We start from the raw sequence: 21,822 nt of genomic DNA on the forward strand, positions 1-21,822 counted from the left end.
TCACATGTAATAAAATGTAAAAACATTAAAGGGGTGTGAATACTGAGGTACTTTATGACTGACATATTTCATACTCAGATCTCTAAGAGTGAAGAGGGGACCCACTCACAAGCAGGCCCTTTCATTTGTGTAGGTATTGGCAAGCATGTCTCCAAGCTGTGCAGAGCACACTGATGACTATGTGATACCTGCCTGCGGTGTTTATAGGGAGAAGATGGAAAGTGGGGCAAATTTGCTGTGAAAATGTTTGCTGAGTCATTATGAATCCTGAAAGCGGCTTACCCCACAGCTCTCTGAGAGATCAGACAGTTTTGTATTTGTCTGGTGTCCCTGCAATGAACATGGCTGACATTTATTAGGTTGAATGTGGAAGCTAAATTACATAATCAGAGATAATTGTGTTCAATCAAATAATCATTTTTCCAACATGTTGCTCCCACTTCTTTCATCTCAATACAGGGATTTCTTTGTAATATTCAAAATTTAGCAGCTAAACTTAACTTTCACTGCCTTCGTCTGATTTTGCACATCATTTGGGGGATTGTATGATTAAGAAACTTCATGTAATCAGTCTTTCATAACAAAATGTGCTAAAATTTGTCTTTGAAATTTTACTTTTCATATAGAGTAACATTTGACATTTGGGTAAATAAACCCAATTTTCATTAAAAAAATGATATGTGAATTTAGTTTTAAGCTTTCCTAAAAAAAAAAAAAAGTGAGCTTATTTAATATTTAGTTGTAATTCAAATGTCAGATTTGAAGTGCAGCTTTCTGTACACATATTTCTGTGCTCATACTAGACATATTAGTGAACATTCAGTTTATACCCATAAATTGTCAGGAGGAAAAGCTGTTTCCTCCACAAGAACGAACGAGTGTGACCTTTGGCCTTCGCACATTCATCATGGAGTGAGATAAGACAAAGCCACGACATTGCATTGTTGCATCAACCAATCTCAGCAGACCTGCTGTTTTTCAAGCATGAACCCCTAGTAATTTGAGAAGTAAATGTGTCTTTGTTATTTGCTTTAGGTCCTCCAAGCAGAATCTACAAACCGTTAAAATACACAAGGAAAAATTAAGCAAATAATCAGCTGAGAGGTAGTTCATGCCTGCTTTACTACTGTCAACTTTTTTCTGTTATTTAACTCAAAAACAGTGACTCAAGGAGCCTGAAAGATTATTATTTCAAATTAAAATGGTAGACTGTGCATCAGTGTTTCAGATTTGATTCATCACATGAGTCTGATTACCATCATGTCCTGGAATGTCGACTACAAACGTCATCACATTAGCAAAAGTAAATACTCCTAGCTTCGGACAAGATGCTTGGCCATAACTCAGGTGACACATTATGTGCGCAAAAATGAAGTCTAAATCTTGTTGTTCCTGGATCTAAGCTTTTATGGTGTGTTTGCGTTAGAGGAGTCTGCTGTCATCTACCACAATCCCCACATAAGTATTAATCTGAGTGAGCAATATAAAATTGTGGCAACTGGTTCTGGTAGTCGCTTAAGGTAAATGCACAAACTGTCTAAAAGGTTCATTGGTGAAGCTTAAAACGCTCCTCTCGTGTTTTCTTTAACTTGTCCATTGAAATGTTTTCTGTTCTTTGCCATTATTTGACCTCCCACCACCAAAGAAAGTATTGCTGTGCTTTTATTTGTTTACCTATTTTGTCACATTACCATCACTTCAATGTTTTGTATTGTTTTTTTATTACAGAACAACATAAAGTAGTGCATACATGTAAAGTGGAGGAAAAGTTATATTTGATTTCTCACACTTGTTATACATACAAGTCTTAAAAGTGTGGTGTGTTTTTGTATTCATCCAGACTCAGTCAATACTGGATTTTCTTAATGCAAATGCAGTTCCCAGCCTGTAGGACGTGTCTCAACCAGCTACAGCTTTCCATTCTAATTCTCTGCATGTTTAAGAACATTTTGTAACTGGAACAAGCTGGAAGTATAAAGCTCGATCAATCCTCACATTAACTCTGATCAGCTTCTCTTTCACTGCTGAAGAAAAGTATCCCCATAGCATGATTCCATCTCCACCATGTTGCCATATTGAGTGTTTTTCATAAGGGCAATATGTTCTAGTCTTATCTAACCAGAGGACCCTCCTCCACAAATCTGCTCTGTCTCCACATTTCAAACTTCTTCTCGTATTTTTTCATAACGGTCAGATTTGTGGATCAATAGTCCTGTCAGGATAGTTTTCCCATTTCCTCCTGAGTTACCATGAGCCACTTGACTGCCTCCCTAATTAATCCTGCCTTTGCTTGACCTGCTAGTGAAGGTGGACAGCCGTGTCTCTGTTGACATTTTCTTCTTAGCTTTGACTGATAAATTAAACAGAGCTCTGTGAGATGTGCTGGATATTATTTCTTACCCTAACAGTAACACTGCTTTAAGCTTACCCATATTTTATCCGTGATATCTCTGGTGTATTTATTGGTCTGAATGATGCTTTTTTCTTTTACTATTGTTCTCAAACAAACCTCTAAGGCCTTCACAGAGCAACTGCATGTATATGCTGAGATTAAATGACCAATTACCAGATAACTCCTGAAAGCAACAGGTTGTACTTGATTTTGTTTAGGGGTATCAGAGTAATGGGAGTTGAATACAAACACACACTTTACTTTTCATATTTGTTTGAATTGAATTCCTTTTACTTTGCGAGTATGCAATAGATAAAATCCCCATGGTATAATGCTACCACCACCATGCTTACTGATCTGTTTTTTGTAAAACATTTGTTTTATTATAGGATGGATATTGTGTATTTAGGAAAAGAAATGTTGACGGAGAATGGAAGTGACAAAGAGATGTTTCAGATGCAAAACGTCCAAGTCTAATGGGAATTACCTCATAATGATTACAAAGTAATGGAAAACCTGTATTAAACTGACTGAACACAAGTATGTTTATGCTGTGTGTAAGTAAGGCTGCCATACATATAGCTTGCAGATAATGTACTGCAAAGAAGACGTGCAACGTAAACAGTGAGCCCCCCTCTGTGTGCACATTTAGTGGGGATGTATTGGAAAAGGAAGAGATAGCAGACAGCCTATCGCTGCCGTGAATGTGTCAGTTTACATGTCTCGACATCCTCACTCCGACTCACTCCCACTTTAATCTACTGTGCTCCTGACCTACTGCTGGTCTGTCACCCTGACATGTTTAACAAATACTGTCTGGCCGGAGCAGGATACGCCGCGGCATTACGGAGGTGTTGTTGTCTGTCTGCACAGAGAGTGATGGATTATGTAGGATTCAGCCATCCTCAGACTCCTTCAAACTTCAAACACCCCCGTGCATTTCTTCCCTCTAAGTAAACTTCATTTGTACACACACAGATCAGCTCGGGACAAACAATGTTATTTTTAAAGACAAGAAGTGATTTATTTATTTTTTTTTTTTGTCTTTACCTTTATTTTTTTTCCCCCAGCGACTTCCTTCCCTCAGCAACAAACCCCAGAGAGACTGTCTACACAGCACCCTTCAATCATTCAACACAAAAGCAACAAAACACGCCTCTGTAAATATTTCAGTGGCCTCAGCACCCCGTCCAGGGTCCTGCTGCTCGCTGTCTGCTGGTCCTTGGACGGAGCCATTGTGCGCCCCGCTGCAGCCCGTTGTGTGCTGGGCTGCTGGACATTGCTGATCTGTTGTGGAGAGGCAGCAGTGCCTGCATGCATGCAGCAGCAGAGGACAGGATTAGGGCTGACGTTTCTCTGTGTCTAACTGGCTGCCAGGCACGCTCTACTGCATTGGCACACCTCACACATTTTACATCATTTGATTCTGATTACAGCTGGCTGAAGAAAATATACTAAAGGTTGTACCATACAGCAGTGAATTAGAAAAATATACACTTTTGGTATTTATTCTGTCTTTTATTATTAGCTGCAACATAAATCTTGCTGTAAAACACCTTAGTATCTTATATTTTTTACTGACTTTTTCCAAAAGTAATTCCTATTTACATGCTATAATCCTTGCTGCCTTTAAAGGAGAATCCTGTTTTGGAATGGTTTTGCCCTTGGTATGGACATTCCCTCTGCGCTTCACAGTGCAAGTCTTCAGGGAGCCCTTTTCAATAAGAGTAATGTCCCCCCTGTGTATGGCTACCATTCAACAATTTATGGGCATATTACAGATTCTAATAAAATTTTTGCAACCTTAATTAAAGAATCTCCCCCCTTCTTATTTTATGATAGTTAGGGTACCCCCTTTCCCTACCACCACTGCTGTCCAATCTAATTATTCTGATGTACATAATTAGCATGAGCTGGCCATTGTTCACCTCATTTGCATATTATATTGGATAATTGAATGAGAGTGGCCGATGATTAAATTAGGGTGAATGACAGATGATTCTGCTTGCAGTGTGGAAAAGTTAACAGAATGAGCAGACTGGGAATACGGCGTGTACCTCCTGAATATTTATACGTCCCTCAGAGCCTCCCCCTCCCCAACACTCTGCAAATTTAAAAAATGTGCGGCAGCTAAATTCTGGTGAATCCCGGTCAGAAGATGATGCTTCTTTATCTTCAGCTGCATGCACCTGGTCACTGCACTTTAAAAGGAAATATTCTAAGCCCATGAGACATTTTCTGTCAGATGTTGTCCTCCATAAGCGAAGCGGCACATTTATATGCTGATAAGACAAATGAGACTAGTGTGGGGAAATTCATTTCCAGGCACTTCCAATGTAAACACAGACTCCTGGTGCCTGCCTGCTAGGCTGCCTGCCACGTTGGGGACAGGCAGGACTTTGCTGATGAACGAGTTCTCATGTGAAATATGTTTCGAACCGATTTGGTAACGGAAGAAAAAACTCAAAAGTTTCAGCTAATCGCTAATCATTGCTACAGGTTCCCGGTGAGAACTCATTCATTCTTCTGTTATCTGGTTTGTTATGGCAAAAGACTTACTTGCATCCTGGATTCATGCCGCTCCTTGATATTTACTTTTTTTTTTCATTCAGCATTAAGGCAGAATAAATGTTTAGAGGGAATATTTGGAACAGCTTTAGCCTTTCACATGCTAATGTAAGCACTGGGCGGCACAAGAAAGCTGGCCTGACCCGGGAGGCCAAGCGGTGACACAGTCTGCTGATTCAGTGCCGGCAGCCTTGGCTTTGTTTATGTGTGCACACGGGAAATAATGCACGTCATAAAAAGAGAAGTTTGAAAGGGAACCACTATCCACTGGATGATAAATGCCACCCCAGCTCCTCTGATGTAAAAAGCTTCAAAGCAGCAAAAAAAAAAAAAAAAGCCATCTCAGAAGTGACTTATACACATTATTCTTACAATAACATTGGGCCGAGTTTTCACCCCTGGTGTTTCTCACGTATTGACTCATCCGCTGTAAATTTGTCAGTACTTTAACACGACAAGATCAATATTTACCATAATTTTTATTACATGTATTTATTTTCTTACTAAATATAACAAATAGCCATTACTCTGTCCAAGTGAATTGCATGATGTTGGAATTTTGCAATTTATAAAAAGAAAGGTGTGGAGCCTTCTTCACTGTCTGTGTCCAAACACAATTTGAAGCACATGTGACCTGTGTTTGTCTTCGTCTCCGTCAAGCCTTGTAAAATCTCCTCTGTTCTCGGTGCCGTAGTGCACATCAGTACACAGAGTGTCGTCTCATTGTCTGGTCGGAGTCATTTCAGAGGACAGAGGAATTTACACAGTCTCAGGCCCTGTCAGTAGGTGGTATAGGAAACTGTAAAGATAAGCCTCCACTGCAGTCCTAAGTCAGCTTCCTTTTCACGAGAGCTGTCGGCATCTCTCAGATCTCACAGATAGAGCGGTGCCCTCCCTCTTATCAGCAACCTGACCATGCCCACTTCCAGCAGCTAGTAGGCCGATGCATATCTCCAATCTCAGCTGAGACAACGTTCAGGGTGTCAACGGACGAATCTGGAGTTATATCGTTACCTCATCCGATATATGGCTTTATTATTATGCTTTAAAGACTTTCAGGTCAGCTATATTTTGATGGAAAAACATATTTTGAGATTTACTTTTAGGGGGCACAACCATTTAATGTTTTTTTTTTTAAACCATTAAATAAAGCCTTGTGATCAGCTAGAACGTGTGTTTTTATACATTATTGTTGACACATTCACATGTGCAGTTTTTTATTATTTTGCAAAATGTTATATTTAGCACAGTTTCAGATGTACTTAAAACTGGACCCCCCACACTGTTTATTTTGAGGCAGTAGGACAAATTTTATGACAGCTTATCCAATGAAGGAAGTCCAACCTAATGCTGTCTTGGAGTAATTAGATTTTTGTACACCTACTTTGATGTGATGCTAGATAAAATGTCAAGGGGTCAGCTTTAATTTAATTTATCCGCAGGGGCCCATGGCAGTCTGTAGCAAATTTCATGGCAGTCTAGTTGACTATTTTGCAAAAGAAGTTGATTCCAGACATTTAGCTATCGACTGCAAATATATAAATCCACATAAAAGGAGCCATTCCGAGTGCTCTACTTACTTTATGCATGCCTCAATTTGTATATAAATACTTTAAAGAGTTTTTCTACTTATATTTAGAACTTTTCTCTCCAATTAACAGTATAAAATATATGAGAAGTTCCTATCCGATGATATTGTAAGCCTAAATAAGATGGCACAATCATTCAGATTTTTACCCTTAGCAATGCCAAACCCTTTGATGCACAATGGATCATAAATACATTGTTTGATCTCAAACACACTGATCAAGTTAGCCAAGAATTCCACTTACTGTTCCTTCACATCCTCAGATAACAATAAATCCACAAACGGCTAGTCTTTTATTTGTTTTGGCAAAAAGGAAAAGCATTCTACAAGAAGGGATTCATAAAACCTTGAAAAAGTATCTATAACCCTTGAACTTTTCCACATCATGACACATTACAAGCACAAACTTAAATGTATTTTATTAAGATTTTAAGTAATAGAGCAACACAGTGAATAAAGTGAAAGTAAATGAATGCTTTTCACTCATTTTAAATATATGGATATAAATCTAAATTGTGGGATGCATTTAAAATCAGCCCCATTCAGTCAATATTTTATAGAATCACCTTTAGACATAATTCCACCTGCAGTAGTTTTGAATATCTAGAGGCCTAATATTTTGCCAATTCCTTTTTGCGAACATGCTCAGTTTGACTGTTTTTTTTCTACAGATTCTGAATTTTATTTAGGTCAGAACTTTGACTGTGCAATTCTGACATTTACTTTAATCTAAACTATTAAATTGTAGCTGTGACCATACATTTAGGGTCATTTTTCTGCTGGGAGGAGAACCTCTGTCAGTTTCAGTTCTTTTGCAGCCTGTACCAGGTTTTCTTCCAGCTATATATCTTACAAAATTACAATTACAATTAAAAAATTAAAATTGTTTGTATCTTTGTGTTATCACATGAACTCGAGTGAAGTACATAGACATTTCTAATTGTGACGTGCTAAAATATAATGAAATTAAGGAAGTATACTTTTAAAAGGCACTGTATCTTTTTTTCCACCACATCCCAACATTCACGTTCAAAAACAACACCTCTGTCTACTCTGCTCTATTTAAATGGATTGATTTGAAAACAAGCACAAAACAAAAAAAAAAACAGAACATTGTCTAATCAAGTGGCTTTTCAGTCCATGTGCTATCCCTGGAATCTCTCACAGAAGGTTGTGGGGAGTGTGTTAATGCAGGCTTAGAGCAGCGAGGTCTGCCACCTCTCCAGGTCCAACTCCTCAGCCCTCCCCTGCATTCTCCCTTTTGCTTTATGTCTTCTACTGCTGCAAGCACTCGATGAAGGACAATTTGTTTGGATGCTTAATGCCATGGCACTGGCTGGTGGAGGATTAGATGCTATGGCCTAGTGATTTGTGGCGGCTGGCAGTGACTCGGAGAGTGTGTGTGAGCGCAAAGGAGGGTGTGGGTGTTACAGTGAACATGCAAGGGAGTGTTTGGGTGTGTGTTGTATTTGTTCCAGGTCCTCGCTCTAACACAGACATCAGTTGTCTCCCAGCCTGCTCACTCTGAGCTCCTACATTTATGACAAAAGCACTTTAGTTACCAGAGGAAGATGTTTTCACACAATAACATTCTTTTTCCTGATGAGAGATTACTATTATTTGAATATGGTTGTTTAATGTTTTATGAAAGCCTTGCTGTGTCCTCTTTATGGGTCTTGGCAGCCAAGAGACTCATTGACTTATCCTATGAAGCTTTGCAGACTGGAAACTACAGCCAAATGCTACCGTGAGCCTTCCCAGATCACGCTCACTTTCTGAAACACACACAAATTATTGTTCAAAGAAAAAGACATGTTAATTTGAATAACCCAAGCAAGAAAATTACAATTTTTTTTACCTTTTCAGTAGGTTGAAATATCTTACTAGATCTTAAATCTACACACATCCTGTTTACACTAGCATTTTATTTTGAGATCTTCTCATGCTGGATACCCAGGAGCCTTGTTATTTTATGCCTTGAAACGAGCCAGCTCTTTCACCAAATCCGGTGTTTATTCATGTCAGTATCAGTCTCGCTTTTAAAAGATCGCTGTTCTTGAGAAGATGAACCTTGGTGCGCTTTAATCAGTAAGAAAGCACAAAGCTCAACAGTTACATCTCAGCTGTTGTCCAAAACATCTCACGACAGCTGTCCACGTCATCCGCCTGAGGCCCCTTTGAACGCTGCTGTAGAACCCAGTCCTGAAGGGCTTCACCCTCAGATGATAAAAAAAGTGAATTATTGGTTTGTTTATCATGCTCTTAAAACCCAAAGTGCATTATTAAACAGAGAGCACATTAAAGGGGAGTATTCTTAAAAGTGTTTTAAAAAACTTGTAAATCCCAGTTATTTATACCTTTGTGGTCGTAGAGGCTTGGCCTGGCCTTCTGGCTTTAATTTGCTTCAGGCTCCGGGGTCTGTACCTGTGATGCTGCCTTGTTTCCCAGAGCCAATCTGTCTGATGCATCTCCCTCCGAGAGGGCAGCAGTAGCCTGATGTTTAAACAAAAGACAGATTAGTTACTTGCTGGCTGGAAACCAATTCAGGTTTATTTGGATCAAAAAGGCTGATAATTTATAATAACCCACAGAGCAGCAAGCAATGAAAATGCAACTTTAAATGCTGTGGTTATTAAAATCATTGTTATTGTTCTTGGTTTATTATTTGGTTTCACAGTAGTGCGAAACAAAAATACAGGGGCATTTATTTTGTTTTGTTGCTATCATTTTATTAGACAAATGACTGTAAAACCCATCAAAAGAAATTTAAAATAATTATATCACCTTTTTTTGGAAGTACAATTTCGATCAGTGGTCAACATTTAGGTCTACAGCATTGTTCAAAACATTTGATAAATCAATAAGTATCTATTTATTTATAAAGAAAGGAAGCAGTTGAAACGTGGCTTAATTGTTACTACATTCTCACCGCTTTCAAAGTGGCAATCTGTCTCATGCCACATTTATTAGACTGCACATGAAATCAAAAGCCCTTGGAAATATGTTAGCAAATTAAACTGTAAGAATTTCAGGAAGTGAATGAAGAGGAATAAATATTTAAAAATATATATGACAAGTTCATTCCAAGAACCTCAACCTCCCAAATTATGAACAAATAAAACATTTTAAATTTGCTTCAAATCTGCTAGGTAGACATTTATATGGTTGCCATATTTACTGGGTGAGTTATAGCTGACAGCTTGGCCTCAGGGAAAATTTGATCTAAAAGTTGCTCAACTGCATTCTGGGAATATGTCCTTCTAGTTCCTCCCTGCTCAGAGATCAGTCAAAAGGAAGTTTTAAATAAAATAGAGAAGTCATAGCATTGAGAATTTAGGAGTCGTCCTACTGTAGCTTGTGAGCAGACCCTGTCTGACGCAGGAACCCGGCTCCGGCCTCAGGGGACTCCCCGGCAGAGGCAACAATGGGTGGGAGCCCTTTCTTGTGCACTTGCCCTCCTTAATCAAACTAGCCAGAGGAGTGATTGGATTTTAATACGGCTGGGCCCACCGTAATGGTGTGATGGACGGGGGAACTGGTGAATTGGAGCAAGATGTCAGCCCTCCGAGGCCTCCATTAATGATATTGCTTCATTTCTTAAAGTGGCAGGATCGCCTTGGGACAGGGGGATCACCACAGAGCCTTAACCAATGCTTCTTTTTTGTTTTTAAACTACAGTCCCCATCCTTTCTGTCTGACTTTCTGTGTTTCTCAGCATCACAAATGTTTGGGGTCATTTCTTAAACTGATTGTAGCAGGTCAACTGCTTTCCAGCCCAAACACTAACTTGGGCTATTTTTGGCGTATCAATCTCTGTATTATCTGTTTCTATTATTGACTCATCCAGGCCGAAACCATGTCAAGCTGAACTTCACTTTCCCCCACACCTTGTGAAAAGATACACTGTTTCCAACTGACAGGAGCAATATTTCATGACATTTACAGTTTCGTTTTGGCTCTGTTTGCTATAATTAGGGGCTTAGCTATATTTCGTCCTTCCTCATGAGTCAGAGGGTTAATTGAACTTCAGTACTAAATCTGAAATGTAAAGACTTCCTAAAAACATTCTTGAACTCCTGAACTGACACTGAAATGACCCTGGTGAACGCCAGAGAGTCTCCCTGAAACCTTTTGATGCCGCTCCTCATTTAGAGTGACTCACATTCACTACCTCATTGTTTGCATCCGTTGACACGTGTTTGTCTTCCTTGTTGGGCTAATAACAGGATGGTGTACAGGTGAACTCTCGTTGTGTTTTATAGCGAGTAAAGTGTGTGTGTTGGGGGGAATGGGGGCGGCTCTGACCCTCCCCTCTCCTCCTAATGGGCGTTGGTGGGTTGTTTTTGCAGCAGATTTATGTGTGGATGGGGCGCTGTGATTTACGCGGCTCTGACACTCTCTCAGCTGCGGGACCATGGAAGCAGATTGTTGCTCTCTGTGTGTTCCAGGTGAGCCTGAGGTCTGATCATCAAAGCCGCACATGCACGCAAACACACCCCAACACACAGAAGACAAGAAATTCAGAGTATTTTCTGCAGCAGAGAATCTGCTGCATATGCAGATTCTGCCCTAAAGGTTCAGCTAAGGATATGGTTTGCCCTTTTGATCTCAGAAGCATTCACACTCATGTTAAAAGTTTTTTTTTTTTTTTTTACTTTTCAGTGTTTGATTTGACATTTATCCTGTTTATTCTAATTCAAAAATCAACAATCGCATAGAGGAAGAATATAACTGAATAAGAAAAGGTGCCACAACTTGATTTTATGCGTAAGCACACCTTATTATTATTATTTTCTTTTTTCTTTTTTTATTTTTTTTTTGGAAACACTTGTTCAATTTTTCCAATTACACACCTTCCTTCTATTTTAGTGAATTTGAATAACCAGATATAAAAGTTCAGCTATCTTAGAAGGGCTTCCCTAACATTTGCTCATTTATATCCTTCACTTCAAAGAGCTTCCAAAGCATCAAAATGGTCACATTATGCAGTGCTGTCAGTAAGGGGAAAGAGAAAGAAAAATTTTGAAAGCTTTATATTTTTCCTACGATAAATTAAAGACAACCATTAACAATTGGAGTTTGAGAGAGTACCAAAAGTAGATATTTTCCAAAATGCTAAAAATAACAAACAGAAAGTGGAAACCCAAGAAGATTGACAGCAAGACCGAAGGAGTTGAAACAATTTCTGCCAAGTAGCTACTGATGACTTTCAACATATAAGGTGTAAAACAAAAATGTACAAAACATGTGCCTTTCTTTACAAAGAAAAAAATCAGACACGGGAAGAAATCTTTAAGTACCATTTGGAAGAGAGTGCGTTATGGTCTGAAGGAACAAGAATTAACACCCAGCATCTCAGAGAGAGCATCAGATCCACACGGTAATGGCAGGATCATGCTGTGGGGTTACTTTTCTTCACATGAATCTTGGAATTTTTCCAGAGTGGAAGAAATTATGAATTTATTTCAAATAGGAGCCAGTTTTGACTCCAACTCTTTGTGTGTTCCCCAGATAGCAGATAATAAACCATGATTTAATTTTTCAATGCTACATTGGATTAAAAAAATATCACTAGAATAATGACTTTGCTTGAAGAGAAGTAACAGAATCTCCCAATGCTAGATCTGACAGAAAATCTCTGGGGTCACCTGAAGAGCGCTCTGGACATAAAACGTCCTCACAATCTGATAAAATCTTTTGCAAATATCGCAAAGTAAATATATGTCATGCTAACAGATGCTGTCCTAAGACCAAAGATTGAAATTTAAAGTTTTTCCCACAAAGTAGCCGTTTAAATGTGTGCACATTTTATCAACCAGGTTAGTACAGATGTTTTTCAGTTTTCAATTCTTTCCTCTAAACAGATATATTTGTATTCCTAAATTTGGAGAAACTTTAGAAGTTATTTATATTGGTATACATAAAAAACAACAATGTAGATATTTTGGCTCCATTGTATGATCATTTTGTTGTCAGCTCTTTAAAATCACAATAATAATAATCACAATAATAATAATATTAATAATAAACATAATGGTCAAAATATACCATCCCACATACACAAACACATAAAATGGATTTTATTTCACATTACACTTTCTAAGAAGCTTTTGCCCTGCTGGCTTTAGTGCTTTTAAAAGTTTAAAGGATAATGTCTGGATATTTACTCATCATGTCAGCTTCCCATAAAAGCAGCATTCATTTCTAAGGATCAATAGTGAACAAGTGGCAAGGTAGCACACACACACACACACCCTCCCTCCCCACACACACACACAAATGTTGACTGTGTCGTTTTATTATCAGTGAAGCCTAAAGATGAGGAAATTCTCGTCACTTAGATGTTTAATCGACTGTTAGTTGTCTGAGATAAATTGACCCCTAAATTTCCTACTTTAAACACCTGATAATGGCCAAAACCTTTAAGTACATCACACTGGAACAAACACTGGTGATGTAAAACAGGGAGAATATAGATCAGAGATAATAAATAGTGTCTTATTTCCCTGAACCTTTCGCATGTGAAAGTGTTTATTAAGAAATCAGCAAGCAGAAACATGAAAACAATTCAAACACAGCTTGCTTTTTCAGACCGACTTATTTATGCTTTGATTTCAGCCAGGATTCTGGGAGTGTCAGTTCACTCATTGTTTTGTCACTTTCTCTTCACACAAGCTCGTTTTGCTTGTTTCTCACCCACTATTCCAGAAAAGAAAAATCTCCCAACTCAGTTTCTGCATTAAATCAAGCTGTCAGTACTTTTCCCCTGAGAGGTTTGGACTGCAACTTTGTCCCAGTTGTTCCTCGGCCGGTGGCCCCCGATGTGGAGAGGCAAGGTCACGGCAGGAATGGATGTGGAGATAGTCACACAGTCTGGGTTTTTGGTTTGCTTTGTTGTTTTTTTATGTAATATGACATTTTATTATTATTATTATTATTATTATTGTTATTGTTGTTATTATTTTGTTATTATTATTATTATTATTATTATTATTATTATTATATTTTATTACGTTTTATTAAGTACATAGCAGAATTGCATACAATAAAATTTATATTCATAAACTTAAGTCTGATGCTTTCAGACATTTTCTTCAGTTTTCCCATAAATCAAAAATTAATTCCTAAGTTGTTGTCATTGTTATTATTATTATTATTATTATTATTGTTGTTGTTGTTGTTGTTGTTATTATTGGTGTAATAATTATCATTCACAAGCAATACTAATAATAATAATGAAAAAGAAGAAGGAAATGTCCTAATCTTGCGTTTTATCAACACCTCCACTCCTACAGAAATGTTATTAATAGATTTATTAACCACACAAATTACGTGTGATCAAATACCTGTTTTTATAAGCAAAAGAGACTACTGACGTGGCATTTTAAATTGGGTGTGGGGCCAAAAAATTATTCATTATTTAAACACATTAGCTTCACATAAAACAAAAAACCGAAAGAAAACGAGTTAAATAAACGCACATGAAATAATTGTGCGTTATTTTTGATTGCATCAATTTAAGCCAATCAACTGGCGATGTCTTAAAATGTATTTGTTTATTATAAACTGCAATATATATTTGCTGGGAAAAAAACGTGGGAAAACAATGAAACAATTTAACTAAGTAAAACACGATATCAATATTTTGCTGTTAAGGTTGTGCGTCAGTCTGTGCCTGCAGTAGGCGGTCGTTGATCTAATTACACCTTCCGCCAATTAGAATCAGAGAATTACATCACGTCCTTCCCATGCCAACATGACACCTGCACCGAGCACGGACACACGTCCAGACTAACCAGGGAGGGAAGGAGTGGGGCAATTGTTTTGTTTCGGGTCAGATTAATTTAATATGTACTATTTTCATCTGTGCGACGACGCCAAATACTTTCCCTTTAAGTGAACGATCAGTGAAGGATTGTCAACCTGGAGGTTGGAACATTTTAGCGTGCCCGAACTTTGAGCTGTTTATTTTGAAGCTTATTTATCGCACTGAGGGAAACGCCCATTTAAAGGCTTTATAAGGGATCATACCTCTGATATGACCCGAACCCCGATCTGAGCGAAAGTGCGAGGAAGAAGCAAGGCGGATAACGACAAATGAAGAGGGGGAGTGGGGGAGAATTATGTATTTTATTACGTGTGTGTTTTTCAAATTATTCCACCATTCTTAAACAATAATTATTTTTTGTGCCTTTGTACAACTTACATTATTTATTTCCGAAATACTTTATTGCTGTTTTCTCACTGTACTCAATTTTTTTTCATGTGGGAAGGTTTTGAAAATTCATGTTAAAAAATAAATTCAACACTAATGTTGCAACTATTGAAAAGATGAAATGCTCATTTTAATAAGCGGGATCCAGTCAGCTCACGCTGAAAAGGAGCCGCCTTGGAATCACATTTGGCCTCCTGTAATGATTTTTCTGCAGAGAATTGTTACTATAGGCCTCGTAGTCTTTTTCTCAGAGCTTATTGTTATTCCCTCGCTTATCTCCCTTATCTTAATCTGCACGCATTGTTTGCTTGTTGTATTTGAAATAGCTCAGTTACAAATCTATAATCTGCCTTTTGTCATTCAAGCATGCAATTTAGACCATGCAAACAACAACAGTGGAGGGGGGAAAGGCTTTTCTGAAATATTTGGTGCGTTAACAGCTTTTTTTCTTTCTTCCTCCTTTGGGAAAAGTTGCAAAATGCAGCTGAATTTGTTGTCTTTGTATTATTCCTGTTTTTCTGCCCAGAATTATGAATGCAACCTCGCACTTTGGTCGTTTCAGAACAATAGCAAACAACGCTACGGTTTTGTGTTAAAAAGATTTAATCCATAAATTGCGTTTGAATTCTTGGTGGTTTTCTGTCGAAGACGCTCAGTCCATTTAGCCAACAATCTCACCCCGTCTGACCCGTGCGTAAAAACGCGGCTTCATGGAAGCAAAAATAAACGCAAAGGAGAAGCGACTCTTTCTGCGCCCCACATTTACGAGGGTGGGGCTTCTCTGATCGGGGTTCTGTGTGTTCAAGGTGGCGGTGATATGGTGGGGGTGTTTGGTTTTGTTGTGGCTTTAGTCAGTGTATCGCTTGCAGGTGATGCCAGGACCAGATAAGAGGTCGCCGATCCCTGCGCGCTGTCTAGACCGGCTTGTGACTCAACCAGGAGAACCAGACTGAGCAAAGCTGATTTACAGCAGACTTTTTTTTTTCTTTTCTTTTTGTCTTTTTTCTCTTTTGCTTTTCTTGCCCCCGAGATAGTAAATGACCACTGTCTAATTCCTGCCACACAACCTAAGAGATGGAGAGGGGAGATAACAAGAAGTAGATCGCCTTCAGGCAGCGGCCCAGTTCATAAGGTGGAACGGGACAAACCACATGGTTAGCGCGAAAGAAATTCCTCCTTCGGGGCTTACACCTTCAATTTTTAAAAGTTATGCAGTCTGATAAAAAAAAAAAATAAATAAAAATCGGATATTTTATTCAATCACAGAAAAAGAAAAGATGAACGCTTGTTAGGAAGCATCGCCTGCACAAAGATCATGAAGACATCTCTTGTATTCATCTTTTTTATTCTTCTTATCAGTTAATACTCCCTTTAACGAATCGCTTTCCTAACAATAAATAATATAACAATAATTTACTTTTTTGTTCTTTGAGCTCAAACAACCGGCCCTTCAAGATAAAGTATTTTACACCACGAATACTTTTGCAGAATATCATGCTCTGACCTTAAGACAAAGAGTCAAGTGGACTCGACAAGTAAGGTATCAAAAAATTCTCATGTTGAAGAAACAAGACACAATATGATCACACTGAAAATGCAGAAAGTCTCTCTGCTGTAACATGGAAATGATCCAGTAGCTTGTGATTTTTTTTTTCTGAGGGAAGATTTGTTGTATATATCCATTGGGAAGTCTTCTGTACATCTTTGTTCTCCGTATGAAGAGTCATGCATCAACTGTTCTTAGTTGTCTTTTTTTCTTTTGTCAACAAGGTCTCATAAAAAAAAACAAAATAAGTCAATCGGTGCTCTCTTTGTTCCACCTTCTCCACGGTATAGAAAAAAAAAGGAAGAAAAGAGTCTCCTCTCGATGAGCGATGTGATGAGCTGGTCACATGCAGGGGTAGAAGTGGGTGTGGAGGTGGAGGTGGGGAGGCTGGAGGGGCCAGAGGGGGGCAGGATCATGCTGCAAATTGTCCTTGCAGGAGGAGAAGGAGGTGGCAGCGGTAGTGATGGTCACAGACCACCGTTGGGTCTCACGTCTCCACTGGGCTGGGTACCATACTGTTCGGGGTGTCTGGTAGCTGAGAGGACAACGATGTCACGTCGCTGCCTGAAGAGTTTCCAAGAGAGCCCGATTCAGAGAAAGACACCTGAAGAGGAGGAAATACAGAGTCAGATTTACGGGATTTTATGTTGAAAACTGCATTATTATTATTATTATTATTTACTATTTGTTATTATTATTATTTCTGCATGTATAGACTTTAAGCTACAGTGCAGAATACATTCCCCACAGTATGACACTACCACCACCATGTTTCACCTTGTGGAAATCCCTTCAGCTTTGTGCTTTTAAAGTGATAAATAGACTGCTATGTCACGCACCAGTTGCTGAAAAGCTGGCTGGTCCAGGTCACTCTGCAGAGCGAATTCACTCAGCGCTTTCCACGGAGGCTGGTAGGTCTGAACCTCCACCGGGTTCCCCTGCACAGTGCTTTCATGCCGGATAGGACTTCCAGCAACAAGGGGCGTTCCTGTGAGGCCTTGCAAGTTCTGAGGGAGAAACGAAGGGAAAATCTTGAATTAGATTTCAGCTGGGTTTTGTTTTTTGTTTTTTTGTTCTCCCACAACAGCCATGCTGATATGTAAGCATGTTCTGGAGGAACCACCAAAGGGTTAAAAATGTACAGTTTGTGTCGGAGCTATAGGGTCACAGGGACCGTAATGCTGGAGCTTGTAAATTTTGAATTAAACTTGGGCATGCACTAAAGCTTCTTCACTAAACAAATTTGCCAGAGCAGATTAGTAAACTAGAGAAACGGAACTGTGTTTATTCACAGGTTCAATGAGCAGTCTGGCAGAAATAACAAAAAAAAGTGCATTGCTGTCTAGATCCTAGATCAGAAGGATCAAGATTATAAATATTGTTCAATGCATGACAAATCTAAAATATATATACAAAGTATGTGTATAAATACAATGTTCAAAACTGAAATTGCATGCAGAATTTTTCAAGCAAAAACATTTTGACATACAGTTGACTCAAACTCGTTATGGACTCACTAGTTAAATGTACAAGTTGTAATTAGTTCAGTAAAACAATCAAACATGAGCAAAGCAAATAAGTTGTTGCCACAATAACGTTACGCGGGTCCCCTTACTCTGCTAAGGGCCCCGTAAAAACCTGGGCCGGCCCTGTCTAAAATAATAAATAAATAAACAAAATTGAGGAGAAAAGCAGATATGTTTATAACTTCACATTTCTTTTGTGATCATTATTTTATAACAAAACGTTGTCATCCCAGCCTATGTATGTGGCAAAAATGAATTGTTCAAAGCAAAGCAGCAGACCTATATATCTATCTATCCATCTATCTATCTATATCTCTCTCTCTCTCTATATATATATATATATATATATATATGTATATAACAAAAAAATAAAGAAGTCCCACCAAATAAAACCAAAAGCACAATAAGACACAAATATTCACAAAACAAATAACTTAAGTGTGAGCAAAAAGCCAAAAAAAAAGTGTTTTAAAGAGGAATCGAGCGGCCAAACTTACGAAGATGCTTACAGTCTTATCACTGTGTTGCTGCTGCTGGAGCTGCTTCATGAGGATCGACTTCTTCTTGTCCTTGCAGCGCTTGTTCTGGAACCAGACCCGGATCACTCTGGGGCTGAGGCCGGTCATCTCCACCAGCTGCTCCTTCATCAGCGCGTCCGGCCTCGGGTTGGCGTTGTAGCAAGTCCTCAGCGTGTGCAGCTGCTTCTCGTTCAGCACCGTCCGCACCCGCGTCGTCTTCTCCGACTGTTTGTGGACGTGGTTCCGATGTGGAGCCTGCCGAACCGCCACGGGATCTGCTGAGGACGGAGAAGAGGAAGGGGAAAAAAACAGGGGTTCACAGACTGCAAGGCTTCAAATGTTCGTTCACAGATACAGAGCTCACATTAACCCCAGCAGAGTTTTTGCCCTGAATCGGAATGTCCCACAGAGGGACATTTCTTATTTGGAAAATATAAATGTAGTTTCCCTAAATAGTACGAAATTCTACCTGAATGTCAGTCAAGAGAGACAAATCATTCCAGATTTGAAAATAATAATAATAAAAAAAATAATAGAACAAGCATTTGTAAATGCAAAGTACTGCCTTCAAACATAACTTGATTCGCTGAGTAAAAGGATTTTTTTTGTCAAGAAAAACAGACGTTCCCCTTTAAATATGAAAAAAAAAAAAAAACTAAATCTAGTTTGAGGTTCCCTCTGAGACTTGTTTCCGAATACCCGCAGGAAGAAGGTCATCTTTATTTACATACGTCTTTATTTTGGTGGAGTGATTTTCCTCACAAACACACACACGCACACACACGGAAAGACGCACAGACATGGCCGCGACTCAAGTCCCAGATTATTTAGATACTGGCAGCAGAGCAGGTTACTGCTAATGAGATCAATTATAAAGTTGGCCTACGGAAAGGTCACAGCACAGCAATTTACTTACACATGCATAAAACACACATTTTGATTGCTCGACCTGAACCAAAAAAAAAATAAAATAAAATAAAAATCTGAGTTGAACCCTAGAAAAATGTGTACAAATTTTATTTGAGCTGTTTTTAAATTAAACGTCTACAGAATATTTAAAAATATCAGCTATTCCATTTAATAATAATAATAATAATAATAATAATAATAATAATAATAATAATAATAATAAATTCGCACCTGCCAGGTGCAGCGGTCTGTTGGAGTGGATGTGTCCGGGACTGATGGGACTTCCCGCAGAACTCCTCTCCATCAGCAGGCTGTGGTCCGCCCGGCACAGCAGCTCCTCTTCCCGCAGGGAGAACTCGTCCCCCGGCAGCAGCTGCCTGCTGCACACCGAGCACCGAAAGCATTCGATGTGGTAGACGTTGTCCCGGGCTCTCATCACCAAGTCGCTGCTGCTGAACCCCAGGTTGCATTTGGCGCATTTTATCCCAAACAGCCTGCGAAATTTGCAGCTGTTTAAACATTTTTGTAAAGTGTTGGGGAAAATTAAAAGAAATATATATAATTTATTTGAAATAACAAAATGTTTGAAATCTTTTTATCTGAAACTAACTAGCCGTTGTATATGATTTTTTTTCTCTAGTTGTTTCTACTCTGATTATTTTTTTTAGGAGATCCTCCCTATAATGATATTTAATTTATACACCACATTTATGACAACCCGTGAGTAAACCTGAGGGGAACTTTTGAAAAACTCCTACCTTACATAATCTCTTTTGCAATAAGTTTTCCCGTCCCGGACGAAACAAGTGCAGGTCTCATCCAGGTACTGGCTGCACTCCGCGCACTTCAGGCAGGCAGCATGCCACTCCAGGTCGGGGGAAACTCTCAGTATGTACTGGTCATGGATCTGGCTTCCACATCCTACACACATCGCGAATCCTGACTTCTCTGCGAAGAGGCCACAGCTTTGTCAACGCAACGTTGTATACACAGTCGAATTAACACCCCAAAATCCTATAGCATTGTTTTATTTTTATTTTTATATTATTATTATTTTTTTGTTTCTTTTGGCAGATTTTTTCTTCTTTTTTTTTTTCTAATGAAGATAAAACTCAATGTTATGTAACAACTGGTAGATTTGGGCATTTTCCACGCAATAAAAAAAAACCCTGACATGTGTTGCTTGTTAAAATCTCCACCGAAGCCATATAATAGAAATAATCCTGTGCAGCAGCGCGATGTGAGGATAATTGCTCTCTTAATTGGACTCGTTGCTCAATATGAGCTTTTCTAACCCGTTTGTTCACCGATCTATTGCTGCTGCTGTTGCTGCATCGGGACTCTTAAATCTTCCTGCTTGAAAAGCGCACGGAGCAATTCGGCGTACTTACTTTTGGAATGATCCCCCATATCACCCAAGAAAGAAGAGCTGAAAATAATATCCACCATACAGGACGGATGAAGGGGAGTGAGCTCGACGCAGAAAAGATGGGGAAAGATCGCCGGCCCTTCGGCAGCCTCCCAGATAACTTGTGTCTCTCCGGACTGGAGAGGGAGGCCGGAGAGGCTACAAGGTCCCCACACGTTACTCGCATGACGTCACCGCGTCAGCGCTGAGCTCTCCAATCGCTCTTTTGCACCTCTGCAGCAAGCAGGCGGCTTTGGGGAGAAGCATAAAATAATAATAATAATAATAATAATAATAATAATAATAATCGTGACATGAATGGAAGCCCAAGATTGCAGATGTTGATATGTTATCTTTGTTGTAGATACAGTTCAGTGGTTTAATACCCAGCGCTGTTGATAATGATGTTAGTTTAGTGAACATGATTGTGACATAAGTTCCATTAGAAGGTCATTTGTTTTGAACAAAATAGTCAAATTCTGGTATTTAAAGTAAAAAATATTTATTTAGATTAAGTTAGTCTATTTTTTTATGTGTTGATAAGCCTCACGGACTAGCACAGTTAAAAGAAATCACTATTTTCCATGATAAGGATGTTCCCCAATTTGTCTTGTAAAATACAAACAAAAAATTTCTAGCGGTATTTAGAAATAAACAATGTATAAAAAAACAAGTCATATTTCATTAAGAGTTCCCGAAGCCTTGCATGACATAGGACAGAGAGACACTTCAGCTTTGGTCTTCTCATTAAAATATCTACTTAAGCTATAGCAGGCCATACGTTTGGTCTCTGTTTAGACATAAATCCAGCAGATCAGCGGACATACATCAGTGATCCTCCTTTTGATCCCGAGTCGTCATCCATTCGAGAACGAGGCCATCTACTGGGGCGAAGTGAGAACTACAACCCGTTGACTGAAGGCTGCTGAGTTTTGAGGAACACGGTGAAAGAGACGAAGCGTAGAGTCGCCAGCCAAACAGAAGAAAAACAGCGATATATTATTTTTTTAACGTAAACACTTTGTTTCTGTTGTATGTACGAAATAATTTTACCTTCATAAAATAATTTGTTACTAAAACGTTTCACGTCCTTGCAATTCTGGTATCATAAGTATACAGACTTCAAAACTTTATTGATACAACATTTCCTTT

The 21,822-nt window shown here is 38.8% G+C and overlaps 1 protein-coding gene across 5 annotated transcripts; it reads right to left on the reverse strand.

The window, feature by feature from the left end:
- Positions 1 to 16,095: 16,095 nt before the first annotated feature.
- On the reverse strand, positions 16,096 to 20,829 carry isl2b (ISL LIM homeobox 2b). 5 transcript variants are annotated; one of them, XM_028014748.1, is made up of 6 exons: positions 20,654 to 20,829; positions 20,021 to 20,210; positions 19,494 to 19,756; positions 18,345 to 18,631; positions 17,149 to 17,316; positions 16,096 to 16,913 (listed from the first exon to the last, which is right to left on the reverse strand). In XM_028014748.1, exons 1-6 carry the CDS (start codon positions 20,709 to 20,711, stop codon positions 16,797 to 16,799), a joined length of 1,083 nt encoding a protein of 360 aa, XP_027870549.1. In that variant the 5' UTR covers positions 20,712 to 20,829; the 3' UTR covers positions 16,096 to 16,796. The 5 variants fall into 5 exon arrangements, with proteins under 5 accessions (XP_027870549.1, XP_027870547.1, XP_027870550.1 ...); XM_028014746.1 differs by having other exon boundaries at positions 18,333 to 18,631; XM_028014749.1 differs by having other exon boundaries at positions 18,345 to 18,628; positions 20,654 to 20,828.
- Positions 20,830 to 21,822: the final 993 nt, after the last annotated feature.

Source organism: Xiphophorus couchianus, chromosome 4, assembly GCF_001444195.1.
Source record: "Xiphophorus couchianus chromosome 4, X_couchianus-1.0, whole genome shotgun sequence".
NCBI classification, from domain to species: Eukaryota; Metazoa; Chordata; class Actinopteri; order Cyprinodontiformes; family Poeciliidae; genus Xiphophorus; species Xiphophorus couchianus.